We start from the raw sequence: 18,342 nt of genomic DNA, 5'->3' as shown, positions 1-18,342 counted from the left end.
AGTAATGACCCGATTATTTGTGCCCTCTGAAGTGCAGGTCAGGCTCCATGGGAATGCCTCCTGGAGCCACTAAGTGTAATTACCAGTTAATCAGCAGGGACCTGTAATTATAGCAGTCAGAGAGTATTTATGTATGGAGGGTTTTCCCAGAGCTGTGCCATGCAGCTCTACTTGTCTGAGCCAGGGACAGCAGTGCCCAGGGAGCCCCATTCACTTTCAGCCACCATGAACAGAGCTGGACTTGCCTCAGGACAGCCAAGGATTTGAAACTAAATTACAGTTTATCAGAGCTCCTGAGGAATCACAGAGTGCTGGGGCATGCCCCTGCCTGTGGATGCCCTGCTCCCATGGGGCATCACGCTTTGCATGCACTGCTCATTTTCCTTCCTGCCTCTTTCTTCTGCAGGGACCTGAGTGAGAACTTCATCCAGGCCATCCCCAGGAAAGCGTTCCGTGGAGCCACCGACCTCAAGAACCTGTAAGTCACGGCAGTGTTGGGCATGAGGGAGTTTGGGGTCAGGTCTGGTGGCAGGAGGCATTGGAAGCCTCTCTGCCTGGGCTGTCCCATCAATTCTCTCTCTGATTTTCTCCTTCAGGCAACTGGACAAGAATCAGATCAGCTGCATCGAGGATGGAGCTTTCCGTGCCCTGCGGGGGCTGGAGGTCCTGTAAGTGGCCAGGGGCTGGCTGGAGCCTCCAGCCTGCAAGCCCCATGTGGGGTGAGGGTGTCCCTGGGTGTCCCCACCTGCTGAGGTGCTGCAGGGACATCCCCAGCATGCCATTTCTGCCTGGCCTCGAGGAGGGGCTGAGCAGGGGTCTGGTACCACTGCTGCAGAGCTGTGCTCCAGGGTCTGATCCTGCCCCATGGGCCACCTGGCTGCAGCTGGCTGTGGAGAGGAGAAGCCTGGAAAGGGCAGCAAGTCCTACCTAGGCATTTGGGCTGTCTCCAGCCTGTGCTTCTCCATCCATTCACCCTGTGCCAGGGTGTGGGTGTGTGCTGTTGCTCTCAGGGGTTTGGTGTCACCTGGACCATCTCGCGTTCCTATTTACAGCCTCTCCACCCTGACCTACCCCACTTTGTCTTCCTGCAGGACCCTGAATAACAACAATATCACTTCTATCCCCGTGTCCAGCTTCAACCACATGCCCAAGCTGCGGACGTTGTGAGTGCGGATGAGTGAGGGGCCATGGGGGTGGGAGGGACCTCCTGGTCTTGAGTGGGTTGGCCACAGCTCTGCTGCTGCTGTTGGCAGCTCAGCAGTGCTGGGACAGCACTGTGGGGATGGAATGGAGGGGATACCCCTGCAGAGCATCCCCAAACACTGCCAAGCAGGGTGGCCTTGGCAACTGGTGTAGATGCTCTTGGGCTCCTCCACTTCTCCCTCTTCATCCTTTGGGATGAGACAGGCTGAGGCAGCCAGAGAGCAGTGGGGTGGGCAGGAGCTGTCCTGTGGCTGCTGACTGCCCCGTCCACCTGCAGCCGCCTGCACTCCAACCATCTCTTCTGCGACTGCCACCTGGCCTGGCTTTCGCAGTGGCTGCGCCAGCGTCCCACCATCGGGCTCTTCACGCAGTGCTCTGCTCCTGCCCAGCTCCGTGGCCTCAATGTGGCTGAGATCCAGAAGAATGAGTTCAGCTGCTCCGGTGAGGGGGACAGGGAGGTGGTGGGTGCCAGGGCAGGGTCATGGGCCAGGGAGACAAAGAGTGTCCTGTCGGTGCAGCCCACCTCCACTCCCTACCACGTGCCCCAGCTCAGAGCCTGGATACATACTGTGGGTTCATCTCAGCTCAGCACAGTCCTTGGTGTGGGGACAATATGGGGACAACACCACCCTATCATTGTGACAGTGCATCAGTCTGAGCCCTTGGAGCTGTGTGCCTTTTGCACGGGGTTGGGGTGCACCAGGACCTCACGCACCTGTTCAAAAGTGCCACAAACTGTCCCAGCACACTGAGCTGTCACCAGGGTCCCTTCCTTCGGGTGCTGCCACAAGCTCACCTGGCCCAGCTCTTTGCAATTCCAATGCTGGCTGCTTCTCTGGCAGGACAAACGGACCCAGCACGTGCCCAACTCTGCAGCTTGTCCTCTGGCTCCTGCCCAGCCATGTGCACTTGCAGCAATGGCATCGTGGACTGTCGGGGCAAGGGGCTGACGGCCATCCCTGCCAACCTGCCCGAGACCATGACAGAGATGTGAGTATGGCCCCACACCATCACCACTGGGCTCTGGGTGGCTCAAGGCAGTGGAGACACAGGAGCAAGCCCTGCAGCTCAGCCCCCCCACAGGGCGGCAGGCCCTCCTTGCCCTTCTCTCACACTGCCCAGATTTAGCCCTGGATTTAGCTGCATTAAAAATGTAAATAGAGAAATAATCTCCTTAGGGGAATCCAATTATAATGCAAAGCCCCCACTGGGACAGCACACAAAGCACTGGTTATCAGCAGGTCCCCCCAGACCCAAGGCTTCCCCCACCCCATCCACCATGGTCCCACCACCCCTGGCACCCCTCTCTGATGGACAAAGCCCCAACCGCAGCATGTAAATTGCCTCTGGGCAGAATGGTCCTACACCTGTGGAGTAACTTGCTGCAAGCTTAGGGGGTTCTGCAGTCCCCCAGCCTTGTGAATGGGGTGCTGGGGCTTGGTCAGCCCTTTAGCCCTCTGCTCTCCCTCTTCTCTTTGCAGACGTCTGGAACTCAATGGCATCAAGTCCATCCCTCCAGGTGCCTTCTCCCCCTACAAGAAGCTGCGGAGGATGTAAGTGTGCAGCATCTACTAGCTCATCCCAAACCCAACACCCTTTGCTCTGCTGGTCACTGCCACAAGCCAGCAGCCCCTGAGTCAGATGGGTATGGGGCACCTCCTGTGACATGGGTGCACCATATGGCAGCACTGGAGTGGGTCTTGAATACCCTCAGCTCTGTATGTTGGGTGTTATGAGTGGTCCCCTGGGCCCAGAAGGAGGATGGGGACATTGGGCAAGAGAAGAGAGGACCAGGCCACCTTCTCCCTTTGGATTTCAGAGACCTGAGCAACAACCAGATCTCGGAGATCGCCCCTGACGCCTTCCAGGGGCTGCGCTCGCTGAACTCGCTGTAAGTGCCCACACTGGGTTGGGTGGGGTGTGGTAGATGCTGCATCCCCTTAACCATGGCCCACACCATTGCCCTATCTCACACCAGCCTTTCTCTCCCAGGGTGCTGTATGGCAACAAGATCACGGACCTCCCCAAGGGTGTCTTCGGGGGACTTTTTGCCTTGCAGCTGCTGTAAGGCTCCAGTGGCTGCATGGGCTGCTTTTTGGGGACAAAAGGAAGCAGGGCTGAGGTCCCCAACACCCATGGTTCAGTGATGGGGGTTCCCAGACTCACATCCTTCTCTCCCTGCCAGGCTTCTTAATGCCAACAAGATCAACTGCGTACGGGCTGACACCTTCCAGGACCTGCAGAATCTCTCGCTGCTCTCGCTCTATGACAACAAGATCCAGAGCCTGGCCAAGGGCACCTTCACCTCCCTGCGGGCCATCCAGACCCTGTGAGTGCCTGTGCTAACTCTGATGCCTGGACAGGCGAGCATCTGCAGGGGAAGCATCTTGACAGCTAGCCAGGGCTGGAGCTGGCGGTCACCCACTGTCCCTGGCAGTGTGTCACCCGCTGTCCCTGGCACAGGCACCTGGCCCAGAATCCCTTCATCTGCGACTGCAACCTGAAGTGGCTGGCAGATTTCCTCCGTGCCAACCCCGTGGAGACCAGCGGTGCCCGCTGTGCCAGCCCGCGCCGCCTGGCCAACAAGCGCATCGGCCAGATCAAGAGCAAGAAGTTTCGCTGCTCGGGTGAGAGCTGTCCCCATCCCTGTCACGGGTGCCCTGCGGCACGGCTGTCCTCAGCCCTGCCCCAGCCTGGTGTCCGTGTGCTCAGAGTGCTGACGTGCTTTTCTTTCCCCAGCCAAAGAGCAGTATTTCATCCCAGGTGAGCAGAGGAGCCACGGGCATGTGTGCATGGATGTGTGCATGGTTCCCACAGGCTGCCTGTGGGGGTAGTTGTGCCAGGGCCCACAGGCCCACCCTGCGTTTCCCATCATTTCTGATTGCTGAGTTCCCAGGTGCCGCAGTAAAAGAAGCGCTAGGTACCAGATGCAGCATCTCCCATCATGCTGTTATCTGGATGGTCACAGAGGCATCCCCAGGGTCCAGCTCCAGTTGCAAGAGGGTGGTGGACAATGCCGTGTCCCTTGTACCCAGGACAAATATCCCTGCACACAAGCTGCTTTGAGCATGAAAAAGAGTAATACGTGCACAGGGGCTGTGATGAGGGGAGCTGGAGAAGAGACTGAGACCAGCTGGGGGTGTGGGAGGATCAGAGGAAGAGAGGGCAGGTGCAGCCCCCCATGCCTCTGCCCTTGGGCGCCCACGCTGCCCTATCCATCATGCAGGGACAGAGGATTACCAGCTGAACAGTGAGTGCAACAGTGACGTGATCTGCCCCCCAAAGTGCCGCTGTGAATCAGGTGTGGTCGAGTGCTCCAACCTGAAACTCACCAAGATCCCGGATCGCATCCCGCAGTCCACGGCTGAGCTGTAAGAGTCTCCTCTCTGCCACACTGCTTTCCCTTCTGCAGCAGGAACATTGCTGGCTCTGGGATTTTGCTCAGTGTTTGAGCTGTACCAGGCCCTTCACAGCCATCCCCTGAGCTCTTTTCCCTGCTGCCCACCCCAGGCGCCTGAACAGCAATGAAATCTCTATCCTGGAGGCTACTGGCATCTTCAAGAAACTCCCACATCTGAAGAAAATGTGAGTATCAGGCAGGCACAGCCCAGTCAGGAATACCTATGGTCTGGGAAGGCACATGGAGGTCTTGATGCCAGGGCAGGCTGGGGCATGAAGTGGAGGGCATGTCCCCACCCGAGGGTCCCTTGAGGGACCGGCATCACAGGGTGCTCAGTGGGACCTGTGTGAGGCAGGATTCAAGATGACATCGGGGAAGAGACCCCATCCCAGTTTTCCCCTCTTCACAGCAACCTCAGCAACAACAAGGTATCGGAGATTGAGGATGGGGCATTCGAGGGGGCATCCTCTGTGAATGAGCTGCACCTCACTGTCAACCAGCTGGAGTCGGTGCGGAGTGGCATGTTCAGGGGCCTGGATGGGCTGAGGACACTGTGAGTCCCACCTCCCTTCCCCATGATCACAGGGATGGGGACATCCCTACTCCTTGCCTCCCTGCCTTGTCCGTGATCTGGGGCTGGTGCTGTCTGCATCACTGCAGAGCCAGCTCAGGAGTGCCTTGCCCATCAGCTGGCTGTATCCAGAGCTAGAGGGGCAGGGGGTTGCTGCTCAGGGACTGGCTCAGGCTCATCCTGCTGCCCAGTAGTGAGGTGGGCAGAGCCTGAGCACTGCTGAGGTCGGTTTCCCCCATGGAGCCTGCCCAGGTTGTTAGATGCTGTGGTTCCCTTTCCTCTGCAGGATGCTGAGGAACAACCGCATCAGCTGCATCCACAACGACAGCTTCACGGGGCTGCGCAATGTCCGCCTGCTCTCCCTGTATGACAACCAGATCAGCACCATTGCTCCGGGCGCCTTTGACACGCTGCAGTCCCTTTCCACACTGTATGTCCCAGGCCCGGGGAGGGGGATGCTTCCAGGCTGTCCACATCACATCAGAGGGCTGCAGGATGTCCCCTTGCCTGGTGGCTGTTCAGGTGATACCCTTGTGCTCCTTTCTGTGTGCAGGAACCTGCTCGCCAACCCTTTCAACTGCAACTGCCAGCTGGCCTGGCTGGGGGAATGGCTGCGCAAGAGGAAGATCGTGACGGGGAACCCTCGGTGCCAAAACCCCGACTTCCTCCGGCAGATCCCTCTCCAAGACGTGGCTTTCCCTGACTTCAGGTGTGAGGAAGGTAACTCACTGGCCCCGTGGCGCTGGGAGTGAGAGGAGGCCGGGCTACTCCTCACAGGATGACACATTGCTCTCTGTCCCAGCACCATCCCTGCTCCCAGGATGTGCCATGTGGCAAGCCAGTAGCTCAGGGGCCCCCTGAGTGCTCTCCCCTAATGATGCATGAGTTTCCCATCCTGGTACCCAGCCCTTGGGGCTGCACTGAAATACCTGCAGGAGGATCTAAAGCCAGGAGAGGAGTTTGCACCCACTGCACCACGTGACTTTTATATGTAGGCAGGTCTGTGCTGACAAGTGCTGTGCCCTGGATGCTGGCAGGAGCAGATGTGTAGGCAAAGCCCACTGGGGTTCATCCTGCTCCTTCCCTCCCTCCCTCCCTCCCTTCTCAGTCTTGCACATGCGCTGGAGCTGGGCAGATGGAGCAGACGGGGAGTGTGCGTGGGGAGAAAAACCTTTTTTTATAAATTTTTTTTTTTTAAATTTAGAGCAGCTTTTGAGCCCTCTGGAAAATATTTACAAACAAATCATCCTTTCTTCTGCTTTCCCTCCTCCACCGCATCAAATACTGAAGGGTTGCATCCTGCGCCTTTCCTAGCAGTGCCAGATAGCATACGGTTATCCCAGGGACGCCTCTCCCACAGGATCCCAGAGCCACGGAAGGGAAGGGGAGCAATACCAGCTCCTCTGGCTACTTGGCACAGTATCCGCTCCCTCTAGCCTGTGTCTGGGAGATGGGTGAAGGAGGTTGTTTTAGGAGGTTTCGCAGGGCTGAGCCCCTTCTTCTGCACCCTTCTCTCTGCTGTCTTTGGAACTGCATTTTTGTTTGAAAACGGTGAAAATCAGAGCAGCCTTGAGCTGTCTGGTTGTATCCACACTGGTGGGACAGACAGTTTCTGGGCACAGGAATGATTCCTGCACTGATGTCTCTCAGCTGTGCTGAGGCTGTTGCCTGCAACAAACTGCTTTGGGGGCAAGGAAGCATGGTTGGCATGGGAAGGGAGCCATCCTAGGGAGGTACAAGGCATTGAATCTGGCCTCACACAATGCCCAAGGACTGGACCACAGTGACTTTGTGGCTTTCTGTGCCCGATGTAGGTAAGGAGGAGACCACCTGCATCCCTCGGCCCCAGTGCCCACAAGAGTGCACCTGCCTTGACACCGTTGTCCGCTGCAGCAACAAGCATCTCAAGGCCCTGCCCAAGGGGATCCCCAAGAACGTCACAGAGCTGTGAGTGGTGGCCGAGTGCCCAAACTGTCCCTGCGACCACCATCAACTTTGCAGTTCTGAATGGGGGGACTTTGCTTTGGGGTTGCAGGGCAGAGATACTCCTTTCCACACCTTCATCCTGGCCTGGTAGTGGGAGCAGGACCCTCACCCACCCAAGGGACCCTGTTCAGCCCCAACACCAGCAAGGGGCTCAGCAAGAGCCTCTCTGCTGACTCAGGGATACCAACGGTGATGTGCAAGGGGTGTTGTCACAGCACCTTGGTCCCTGCTTTTTGACTTTTGGGAGGGTCAGCGAGGGACAGCCACTCCCTGCAGCTGCATTCCCCACACAGCCGTGCAGCCCAGGGCTCTCTGGTTCCCAGCAGCCTGCCATCAGTGGCAGGGGCAGGGACACCCTGGCACCTCCCTGGCCCCTCCCTGCTATCCCTCTCACCACAGCTGCAGAGATATCATCCCTGCACATCCAGGCCCAGCCCCAAGCACACAGGCAATGGGATGTGGTTTGCCTGGGGTCAGGGGGACATCCAAGCAGCCGTGCCAGATCTGGATGCGCAGGCTCCTTGATGCCCATCGCTGCAAAAGGGGCTCTGTACCCATTTGAGATGGGGGACGGCAGCAAGTCCTGTGTGTAGGGGGTGCAGGCACTGATTGTGCACAAACATATACACACCACCCCCACACACCCCTCCACTGTCTTGCACACCCCTCCTCTCTCTACAGCCTCCGCTCTCTCTCTCACATGCCTTGGGAATGGTTATGGCCTCCCACGCTCACATCAGATGTGTAAAAGCGGCACATGGCTGTCTACACTTGCACACGTAGGCTGCTGGGAGACTGTCCCCAGGGAACCTGCATGCCAAGCCCCTGGGTGTGCTAATGCACTCGTGCTAACTGTCCTGCCAGCCTGTGAGTCCATGCAAGTCCCCCACCTGTAGTGGTGCTGGGAGGGAGGTGATGCTGGAGATGCTTCTTGCAGCCCGAAGTCCATGGTGGTGCACAAGAGGAAGAGGGGGCAGAGGGAGTGATCTCCTGCTTCTCAGCCACCCCAAGGTGCTCTTGTTCTCCTTTGCAGCTACCTGGATGGGAACCAGTTCACTCAGGTCCCAGGGCAGCTCTCTACCTTCAAGTACCTGCAGCTTGTGTAAGTAGCAGGAGCCCAGGTGGGGGGGGCACTGCTGGGACCTGTGGGTGAGAACAGGGGCTCTTGCCATGGTGCGTGATCCTGAGGAGGGGCCTGGCAGCATGCAGGGACCCCTGACATCCCTCTGTGACTCCCCTCTGCTCTGGAACGCAGCTGTATGACAGTGATGCTCGGCTCCTGGGTGCTCACCACCTGTGTGGTGCCAGGCATGGGGCAGAGGTGGGACAGTGGCATTGCTGCCATCACCCTGTGTGACAGCCCTGCTACTCCCTTGGAGGCTATGTTGTGCTGCTGTTTGCACCCTCTTGCAGCTGAGCAGGTGGAGGAGCAGTGAGAGGGGACGGAGCCCAGCTGGCTCCAATCCCTGGGGTTTGTGTTTTCCAGCGATCTGAGCAACAACAAGATCAGCTCCCTGAGCAACTCCTCCTTCACCAACATGAGCCAGCTCACCACCCTGTAAGTGCAGTCCTTGTAGCATGCCACACCGGGATACAGCCCAGCCGAGCTGCAGGGGGCTATTCTTAGGGAACCCCAAAGACTGGAGGGTGCTGGGGACACCAGGGTCTCACCCTTCTTCCTGGCTGAAGCTGTGGTTTGAGTTGGAGTTCATGCAGGGGCAGCATGTAGCCCAGGGTCTGTTTCTTGCTAGACACTCAGCTGGTTTGCCTTCTTCCCTCCCGCAGGATCCTCAGCTACAACTCCTTGCAGTGCATCCCTCCACAGGCCTTCGAGGGCCTCCGTTCCCTCCGGCTGCTGTAAGTACCTGCCTGTAGCCAAGCTCACAGCCCTGCTTGGCCCTTTCTCTGCTGCTGCCTGTGTCCCTTATGCCCCCTTGGAGCTGGGTGCAGGCAAGCAGGCAGGGTACAGGCTGCAAGAGGAACACAGCAGGGTTTGACAGCCCTTCAGAGCAGACAGTGTGTTTGCAACAGTGACAGTGTGGTGGGGTTCAGCTCTGCAACACACACCTGGACCTGTGAGACGGGGGCAGCCCAACTGGTCACAGTTCTTGCTGCCCACCCTGGAGCCATGGGCATTACAGAACCCTCTGTTCTCTGCAGGTCTCTCCATGGCAATGACATCTCCAGCCTCCCCGAGGGCATCTTTGCAGATGTCACCTCTCTGTCTCACCTGTGAGTATCTCCCACTCCACAGGGCTCAGGGCTGAACCCAGGCTCAGACTTCTGAAAACTAGGCTAAGCCTGGCTTCCATGGAGAGTGAGCTGCCTCCTCCCCTCTTCTCTGGGCTGGCACTTGCGACATCATTTGTTGGGTAGTATTGTGACCTGCTTCCCTCCCCATGCTTGGGCTCAGGACCAGGTGTGCAGCTGAGCTTCCCGGTACTGCTGGGATGGCCCTGTGGTCTCAGCTGGATGACGTGTGGGGTCCTTCCCCAATCCACTAGGTCTCTGGGGTCCCCCAACATGTGAGTCAAGCCATGCAAAATGGTGACGTGGCTGTGGGTTGGCAGGGGCTACTCTGACCCACACCAGCGTGTTGTTAGCCTTCTGCCAGCGCACTTCCCTGCAACAGCTCCCTGCAAATCTGTCAAGTGTCCTCCTGCTAGTGGTGGTGTTTCAGCCCCTCTTTAAGGTAGCCTGTGCCTCAGGACCACTGCTCTGTACCCACCACCTGGGGATGGGGTTCAGCTTTGCTCACAGTGTCTATTTGGTCCCCTCCCTGTCTCTGCTAAGCTGTTCCCACCTGCCTACTAGTGGCCAGTCCTGCTCTTGTCATCCTGGGGGTCTCAGACTATTCTTTCAGTCTGCAAGGAGCATTTTGACTTCCAGTCCTGACCTCCCCGTGTTTTTGGGGAGCAGCACTGCTCGCTCTGCTGTGCTTTCCCTTGCCTGTGCTGCCTTTGCCACTTCCAGCTGGCACTGCCAGTTCCCACAGGCAGAGCTGTGTCACCAGCCAGCGCTGTGGGTGCTGTAGGACTGGGTTCTCCTTCCTTCATCACAGGTGTTGGTCACACCAGCCCTCCACCACCGCTGACCTTTGCAGTCAAGGAGGATGCAAAGGGGCATCCAGCCCCTCAACCTCCCACGTCATCTGCTGCTTCCCTGACCTTCTCTGCTGTGGAGCAGAGCAACCCTCCCTTCTCGTCAACCTTTCCCAGAGAAATTCTCTCATCTCCCCTGATGCTGTCTACATGAGCTCCAGCCACAACCCACTGCTTATCCCCATCAGCCTGCTCCTTTGTCGCTGTCTTGCATGCTTGTACAGCAGAGCCCAGGTTGGCCCTGCAGCTCCCATACAGGTCCTAATGTTTCTGCACGGCCCCAAGATGCTTTGCCCAGTTCGCTGCTCCAGGCAGCTTTGTATGTGTACTGCAGAAGGACTGCTAAGGATTTCTGTATGGGCAGTGGAGGAAAACCCCAAGGCAGAGCATGGGGCACCACATGGGCTGTGGGGCTGGCAGTAGGGTGGTCTAACTGAGCAATATTGTGGGGCTGTGTGTCCCTGTTTTCCCACCATGAGCAGCACCTCTGGTGGGTCCAGAAATGGAAGAGCACTCGTTCCCCTATCATGTGGCAGCCCAGCCTAATACTGCAGTTGTGCCCAATCCCAAGGTCTCTAAGCCCAGTTCCCTCCATGGGGCAGTGGGTGCAGTTTTACCCTTCTCCTCCTGCAGAGCCATCGGGGCCAATCCCCTGTACTGCAGCTGCAACCTGCGCTGGCTCTCCAGCTGGGTCAAGACAGGGTACAAGGAGCCAGGCATCGCCCGCTGCGCTGGGCCCCCCGACATGGAAGGCAAACTGCTGCTCACCACCCCTGCCAAGAAGTTTGAGTGCCAAGGTAAGAGGGGCCCATGGTGTCCGTCCATGCCCCCCTCTGTCACAGGGAACTGGGCTGCCTCCTGCCCCTTGCCCAGCAGAGCAGTGCTTGAGTCTGGGTGGCTCCAGGATTTCAGCCGTTGAGCTGCTTTGTGGATGAGAGGGACCAGGATGCTTCCATCCTCTTACCTGGCTGGTGGCACATCCCTAGTGACTGAGCAAACTGGTGGCTGTCCCATTTACTGGTGCACAGCCCCCTGGCAGGGCAGGGCCTGCTCCCACTCACAGCTGAGGCTCTGCCCCCCACATCAGTGATCACAAAAGGACACATCCCCATCACTCCCCGCACTGATGGTCATCTCCGTGCCTTCCATCCCACAGGCCCACCCTCCCTGAGTGTCCAGGCCAAGTGCAATCCCTGCCTCTCCAGCCCCTGCCAGAACCAGGGCACCTGCCACAATGACCCCCTCAGCTTCTACCGCTGCACCTGCCCCAGCGGCTACAAGGTACCCTAGTCCCAGGGGTCCCCGTTGCACGGGGACATGTCCCTGCAGAGGGCAAGGGAGCAGAGTAGGGGCTTTGCCATGCCCCTGGGGCTTGTGTCTGTGGGACCATCTGCCCTCCCTGTCTGCCCCAATGTCCCACTGAGTCTGATGGGGCAGGGAGAGCTGGGCAAGGTGTCGTGGCACCCTCCTCGCTCCCACCTCTCCATCCTTCCCCAGGGCAGGGACTGCGAGGTGCCCCTCAGTGGCTGCTCCTCCAACCCCTGCGCCAATGGGGGGACCTGCCAGCCTGAGGAGGGGGAAGGAGCTGGGTTCAGGTGAGTGCTGGACAGGAATCCATGAAAGGTAGGTGTTTGGGCAGCAGCATGGAGAGTTCTGATACTTCCTTCCCCTCCTGTGTGCTCCCTTGGGCATATAGTTGGGATATTGGATTCAAATGGTAGCTCCAGCCCATGCTGTCTGGCTCCACTTCCCCATGGCCCTCATCCCTTCAGGCTCCTGAACCAAGGTCATGACAGAGAAAGGGGGTCCCATCACTACAGGAGGCATGGGGAGGTAAAGGGTAGTGGGATTTCTGGCTGGGACTGGTTTCTGTTGTCCTGGGGTCACTGCTGCTCCCTTCGAGGCTGCCTTGTCCCCACATAACCCTCACTGCCCTGAATGCTTCACACCTTTCCGGGAACTGGGATGCAATTAGGAGCTGAAAACAGATGGCAGGCTGGGGGTGAGGAGGTGGACTGCACAGCCAGCCCGTTGTTGTGGCAACTCGGCATCCTTGGGCAGGCTGTGCTGCCACCCACCCCTGCACCCAGTGTTCGACAGGAGGACACCAAACCCAGCTCTTGTCGTGGATGTGTGCTCTGCACCAAGGTCCTGTACTGGGTATTCTGGGGGAACCACCCCCAAACGCTCCATTTCCTTTTCCCCCTTGACACTCCCCCTGCCCTGTGGCAGGTGCCTGTGCCCAGAAGGCTTCGAGGGCCTGAGCTGCCGTGCCACCAGCAACCCCTGCAAGGAGCACGTCTGTGGGAACGGAGGCTCCTGTGTGCCCAGTGCCACCAACTACACCTGCCTTTGTCCTGCCCACTACACAGGTACCTGCAATGGGGGCTAGCCATCCCCAAATCACACAGACCTGGCAGGGGAATATGCCCAGTACTACCCTCCCACCCATGAGGCTAATAGCAACTCTGCCTGCTGTCCCAGTGCCCATCACCATGGCCTCTGGGCTCAGCTGTCCCGAGTTTGGGTACACTCTGCTGAACCCTCACACCCTGGGATGCCCTCAGTGCCTGGCTCGGGCAGGAGCTGCCTCCAGTGGAGCAGAGCCCTGTGTTTGTAGGGTGGAAGCCGCAGGCTCGGCAGCTCCCTGCCTTGAGCTGAGCCCCCCAGGTGTTCTCTGTGTCCCGCAGGGACTGGGGCTGCCCCTCTGTCCCTGGAGCTGATGGGCATCCCCTCTTCTGCCTTGCAGGGGAATTCTGTGAGCAGCCACCTGATTTCTGCTCATCTGAGCTCAACCCATGCCAGCACGACTCCACATGCATCTCTACTAGCCAGGGGCCCAGGTGAGCTTCCTCTCCCTAAACCACTTTTCCTGGCTGTGCGAGAGTGGGTAGATTTACTTTTGGGGGGCTGCATCTCACAGGCTGGCGAGGGGGCATGGGGAGGGGGATGCCAGGAGGAGCAGTCCATCGTTGCGGGGAGAATGAAGGGGCAGCCCTGAACCCCCTGCCTGCCCCAGGTGTGTGTGCGCCCCTGGCTACGTGGGGAGCAACTGCAGCGAGGACTTCGATGACTGCCAAGACCACCGGTGCCAGAACAACGCCCGCTGCCTGGACGAGGTGAACGGCTACTCCTGCCTCTGCACTGAGGGCTACAGGTATCACCAGGAAGACAAGGGACACCTGGGATAGAGGGGATGGTTATGTGTCACTGTGCAGGAGGGACAGGTCCTGGCTACCAAGTCCATCCATCCATCCCTCTCAGTGTGAAAGGAAGGAGTGGGGCTGGAAGCGTGTGTCTCTGTGGATGGAAGCTGGGCAGGGAGCCAGCATCCCTGGGTAGGGATCCCAGGGCACAGCTCAACATCTAGGCATCCCTCTGATGCCAGTGCCTGGAGAGCCTCCCCAGGGACCCCAAATCCAGGGGGTGCTGTTAGAGCCCTATGGGGCAGTGGGCAGGGTGTAGGGCGCATTCCCAGCCCCCTGCCCAGCAGCACCCTTGGCCCCACAGTGGCCAGCTCTGCGAGATGCCGCCCCACACCGCTGGCCAGTCTGGTCTCTGCGAGCGAGCCGAGTGCCAAAACGGGGCCCCGTGTGTGGAGCGCGGTGCCCGCGCCCTTTGCCAGTGCCTGCCTGGCTTCGGTGGCCCCAAGTGTGAGAAGCTGCTGAGCGTCAACTTCGTGGACCGTGACACGTACCTGCAGTTCACTGACCTGCAGGACTGGCCACGGGCCAACATCACCCTTCAGGTGAGGGCAGGGGAGGCGTGAGGACGTCAGGGGGGGTTGGCATTGGGGATGCTGCCCCAGGGATGTGGGCTCCCATCTCTCCTTCTGACAGGTCTCCACAGCTGAAGGCAATGGCATCCTGCTGTATAATGGTGACAGTGACCACATGGCTGTGGAGCTGTACCAGGGCCATGTCAGGGTCAGCTATGACCCTGGCACCCACCCCAGCTCAGCCATCTACAGGTACCTGCCACCCCTTCCCTGCTCGTTGGGGACCCCTGTTGCACAGGCTTGGGGCATCCCTGGTGACCCAGCCATCCCCCCAGTGCCGAGACCATCAACGATGGGCAGTTCCACACCGTGGAGCTGGTGACCTTCGACCAGATGGTGAACCTCTCCATTGACGGTGGCAGCCCCATGACCATGGACAACTCAGGGAAGCACTACACACTGAACAGTGAGGCTCCTCTCTATGTGGGAGGTGAGACAGGGATCAGGGGAGCAATGGAGGGCGTGGAGAGCGTCCAGGTGCGCTGATGGTCCTGCTCTCCCCAGGAATGCCTGTGGATGTCAACTCAGCTGCCTTCCGCCTCTGGCAGCTCCTCAATGGCACCAGCTTCCACGGATGCATCCGCAACCTCTACATCAACAACGAGCTGCAGGACTTCACCAAGACGCGGATGACACCAGGGGTGGTGCCGGGCTGCGAGCCCTGCCGCAAGCTCTACTGCCTCCATGGCATCTGCCAGCCCGCCGGCGCCCAGGGCCCCGTCTGCCACTGTGAGCCCGGCTGGGACGGGCCCCACTGCGACCAGCCCCGTGGTGGCCCCTGCCAGGGGCACAAGTGAGTGCCCTCACCCTACTGGCTGCCCTGCAGCAATGGTTCTGTCCTGTTGGCTGCCCCATAGTGACCCATCTGCCCCACTGGCTGTCTTGAAGCAATAGCACAGCCCCACTGGCTGTCCAACAGCCATGGTCCTCACCCACCGGCTGCCTCATAGAGACATGCCTGCCCTATTTGGTCTTTGGCTGTGCCAATTCATTGGTGACCCCCCCATAACTGAGCTGCTCCATTGACTCATTGGCTGTGGTTTGCCCATTGGCTGCCTCACCACAATTCCTTTGCTCCATCGGCTCATTGCTACCGTCTTCCTCATTGGCTTCTCATCATTTGCTCACTGGCTGCCCCTTCCTCTTGGCTGCCCCACCCACACCTCCCACTGGCTGTCCACCACCCTCCCCTGTGCCATCACAGTGGTGCTGTGCCAAGGCACTGCCATGCTGTGTCACTGGCACTGCGTTGTGTCAGGGCTGTTCTGTGCTGGTGGTGTTGTGCCAGAACCACACTGGCGCTGTGCCACCGTGGCTGTGCCGTACCAGTGCCATGCTGTGGCAGTGCTGTGCTGGTCCCAGTGCAATAGTGTGCTGGTGCCGTGCTGGTGCTGAGCCATGCCATGCTCACTGCTGGTGGGCTATGCACGCTGGTGCCATGCCATGCTGGCAGGTCCTGACAGCACCGGCTGCCCACAGGTGTGTGCATGGGCTGTGCCTGCCACTCGACGCCCTCTCCTATAGCTGCCAGTGCCGTGAAGGCTACCAGGGCGCCCTCTGCAACCAGCCTGCTGAGCCACCTGACCCCTGCCACCACCAGCCCTGCATCCATGGCCACTGCCACCTCACCCCAGGTGGCCAGCCTACCTGCGAGTGCCATGATGGCTACACCGGAGCCCTCTGTGACCAAGGTAGGTGCTGAGGATGTGGGTGTCCAAGGAGGGCAGCCCCACACCACGACACCAGGCTAAGCATTGGTGTCCCACTGTCCCACAGAGCCGGAGTGCCGTGGGGAGCCAGTGCGGGACTACCACCAGGTGCAGCGGGGCTATGCCATCTGCCAGACGACGCGGCCGGTGGCCTGGGTGGAATGCCGGGGGACCTGCGGTGGCCCTGACGCCGGTTGCTGCACTGGACTGCGGCTCCGGCGCAGGAAATATGCCTTTGAGTGCAGCAACGGTGCAACCTTCGTGGAGGAGGTGGAGAAGCCCAGCAAGTGTGGCTGCAGCCAGTGCCTGTGAGCAGCCACCGGCCCTGCAGAGCTGAGGGGCTGCCAGGGAGACCCCCCAGAGCCAAGGACCTCACTTTGCCCTGCGGGCATGGTGCTGCTCTCTGGGTGTTCCGAACTGCAGCTGCATCCAAGGAGCCCGGCAGAGGGTAGAGCTGGTACATCTAGAAGGTTGGGAAAGAAAAAGAAAAAAAAAAAAAAAAAGGAAAAGAAAAAAAAAACCACAAGCAAAGCAAATGTGTAGATAGAGAATTTTTTTAAGAACTGCAGCTACAGAGATGTGTGGATACAGCGTGAGCACCCTGCCCAGCTGCCCCTGCCCTCTCCTTACGGCACTCTGCCTCCCTGCCAGCACAGCCCCACAGCCATGGAGGGCAGTGCCTGCGTCCCCTGCGTGTTCCCTCCCTGGCAATCCTGTCCCTTGCATCCAGCCAAGAGATCTGAGGCCTTTTCCAACACCTGGGACTGGAGGAGAGGGGCCTGATATGGCAGAGCCCTGTGAGCCACGGCAAGCTGTGACTCACAGAGGGCTGCATGGTGTAGCCAGCATCCTGTAGTCCTGGTGAGCCCAGAGCCTGTTTTCCCATCCTCTCCTCTAGCAGACCTGGTCTCCCTGCTAAGGACCTGCTATTGCCCCGATAGCAGCTGCAGCAAGCAGTTCCCTGGTGTGGTGGCCAGGGTGCTGGAGCCCAGAGTGCCCTAAATAATGTCACAAGCTCCATGGCCACAGCCTGACCATCTGGTGGCACCCCTGGTCTGTGCATGCCAGCTGGGCTCAGCAGGGCACAGGGCGTGCACGGGTCCAGCCCACTCTGATCACATCAGGGCCATGCTGGTGGAGCAGGACAAGGCACATTGGCAGTGCCAGGCACGCTGAGTGGGGGACAGGCAGCAGTGTGCAAATGTCCCTGGGGGTCCCAGTGCCAACCTGCCCTGTGCCATGGGGACCAGCACTGTACCATTCATGTGGAGAGGGCTCAGCTCAGAGGGCTCTGCTCAGAGGGCTCTGCTCAGAGGTGGGAGCCATGTGAGGCAGCACAGGAGGCCCTTTCTTCCAGGCTCTGCCCTGGGGGAGTGGGTCTGCAGCTGGGCAAAGGTGCCCCATGTCCCACTGACCCAGCCAGCAGGAGCAGGTGGCCACTGGGACAGCCAGGGTGTGAGTTTGCCATGTTCATCACCGGGACTCAGCCTTGTGGGTGCCAGGGCCAGTTGAAGAGACTGAAGATGTCCAAGCCTGCAAACCTGGAGCCAAGACCACTGCCAAGGCAGGACCCACCAGCTCTTGGACTCAAGTATCCATGCCTGGGCAGCACCTCTCCAAAGCCCACGGTGTCAGGGGATATGCTGGGCTGAAGTGGGAGCAGAGGCACATGGGGAACTCATGCCAGGGTGCTGCACACACCTGACATCCACAGCAGTATCACCTGTCTGACTGTGGGGGCCAAGGATGGTGGGGGCCTGACCTGGGACACTGCACATGGCTGGACACTGAAACTCCACATCACTCAGGTGGACAGACTTATCCCAGGGCTGCAGCCCTCCACACCGCTCCAGCATTTTGGCTTCAGGTTCACACTGCCAGCTGCAGCCGGGCTCCGGGTATCTCCATCAGACACACCCAGCTGTCAGTGCTCTCACCGTTCCTCCTCACCACTGGTATCCAGGACATTCCCACCACCACGGAGATGTGTTTCTGCCACCAATGCCCTCTCCAGGGGAGCTCCTCTGCCGCACAGAGGAGCCGGGACGCGTCTCATTTTGCCTGTGGCCCGGCTGGGGCTTGGTTGTGTTGTGTTTCTGTTCTTGCTGTACGCTAACCGCTAAAGTATCTCTTTATACAGAATACTTACAGATTCTAATATATATTTGTATTTCATTTTGTTATAGTATTTTTATATGTTTGGGGTCAACAAATGATGTTTTCTTTTTGTTTACAGATGCTACTGGGCAGGAAAATGACGGTGGCTTTGTTTGGCCCGTGGGGTTTGTGTGTGTCACTATTGAAGACGTTGGTTTGTACTAGGCTGGCGAGGGAGACACTGGGCATCCTTCCGCTGGTAGAGGCTGTATTGTTTTAGGAGATGTTTGGTATTGTCTATGTTGTCTTCCATGTGAACATGACATTTATTCATTCAGAGGCTTGGCCTCTTCTTTCCTGGAGGGGAGAAGGGGGCAGCTAGTGCTTGCGAGCTGCTGGGGGTGTGAGGAGGTGACACAGGCTGGAAAGAGTTGATCCTGCCATGGGGGATGATTTGCTACTCCTGGAGCAGCCCTGGCCACTGCTTCTGGCCAGAG

General features: G+C 58.9%; 1 protein-coding gene across 1 annotated transcript in view; it reads left to right on the top strand.

The window, feature by feature from the left end:
• SLIT1 (slit guidance ligand 1) overlaps positions 1-18,184 on the top strand; it is a 61,885-nt gene extending 43,701 nt beyond the window's left edge. Inside the window, exons 5-37 of the mRNA XM_032695216.1 lie at positions 407-478; positions 597-668; positions 1,092-1,163; positions 1,481-1,644; positions 2,046-2,193; positions 2,685-2,756; positions 3,023-3,094; positions 3,196-3,267; positions 3,389-3,532; positions 3,667-3,830; positions 3,943-3,966; positions 4,430-4,574; positions 4,714-4,788; positions 5,013-5,156; positions 5,461-5,604; positions 5,728-5,894; positions 6,989-7,121; positions 8,194-8,262; positions 8,647-8,718; positions 8,946-9,017; positions 9,321-9,392; positions 10,895-11,058; positions 11,418-11,542; positions 11,759-11,856; positions 12,494-12,633; positions 13,011-13,104; positions 13,281-13,418; positions 13,772-14,009; positions 14,101-14,231; positions 14,315-14,469; positions 14,544-14,832; positions 15,519-15,730; positions 15,816-18,184. Of these exons, the coding sequence (XP_032551107.1) occupies positions 407-478; positions 597-668; positions 1,092-1,163; positions 1,481-1,644; positions 2,046-2,193; positions 2,685-2,756; positions 3,023-3,094; positions 3,196-3,267; positions 3,389-3,532; positions 3,667-3,830; positions 3,943-3,966; positions 4,430-4,574; positions 4,714-4,788; positions 5,013-5,156; positions 5,461-5,604; positions 5,728-5,894; positions 6,989-7,121; positions 8,194-8,262; positions 8,647-8,718; positions 8,946-9,017; positions 9,321-9,392; positions 10,895-11,058; positions 11,418-11,542; positions 11,759-11,856; positions 12,494-12,633; positions 13,011-13,104; positions 13,281-13,418; positions 13,772-14,009; positions 14,101-14,231; positions 14,315-14,469; positions 14,544-14,832; positions 15,519-15,730; positions 15,816-16,060 (4,198 nt within the window). The 3' untranslated portion in view covers positions 16,061-18,184. The remainder of the gene's footprint in view (positions 1-406; positions 479-596; positions 669-1,091; positions 1,164-1,480; positions 1,645-2,045; positions 2,194-2,684; positions 2,757-3,022; positions 3,095-3,195; positions 3,268-3,388; positions 3,533-3,666; positions 3,831-3,942; positions 3,967-4,429; positions 4,575-4,713; positions 4,789-5,012; positions 5,157-5,460; positions 5,605-5,727; positions 5,895-6,988; positions 7,122-8,193; positions 8,263-8,646; positions 8,719-8,945; positions 9,018-9,320; positions 9,393-10,894; positions 11,059-11,417; positions 11,543-11,758; positions 11,857-12,493; positions 12,634-13,010; positions 13,105-13,280; positions 13,419-13,771; positions 14,010-14,100; positions 14,232-14,314; positions 14,470-14,543; positions 14,833-15,518; positions 15,731-15,815) is intronic.
• The last annotated feature ends 158 nt before the right edge of the window (positions 18,185-18,342 follow it).

Source organism: Chiroxiphia lanceolata, chromosome 8 (genome assembly GCF_009829145.1).
Source record: "Chiroxiphia lanceolata isolate bChiLan1 chromosome 8, bChiLan1.pri, whole genome shotgun sequence".
NCBI classification, from domain to species: domain Eukaryota; kingdom Metazoa; phylum Chordata; class Aves; order Passeriformes; family Pipridae; genus Chiroxiphia; species Chiroxiphia lanceolata.
The sequence above is the reverse complement of the archived record's forward strand: the minus strand, read 5'-3'. Positions and strand labels throughout refer to the sequence as shown.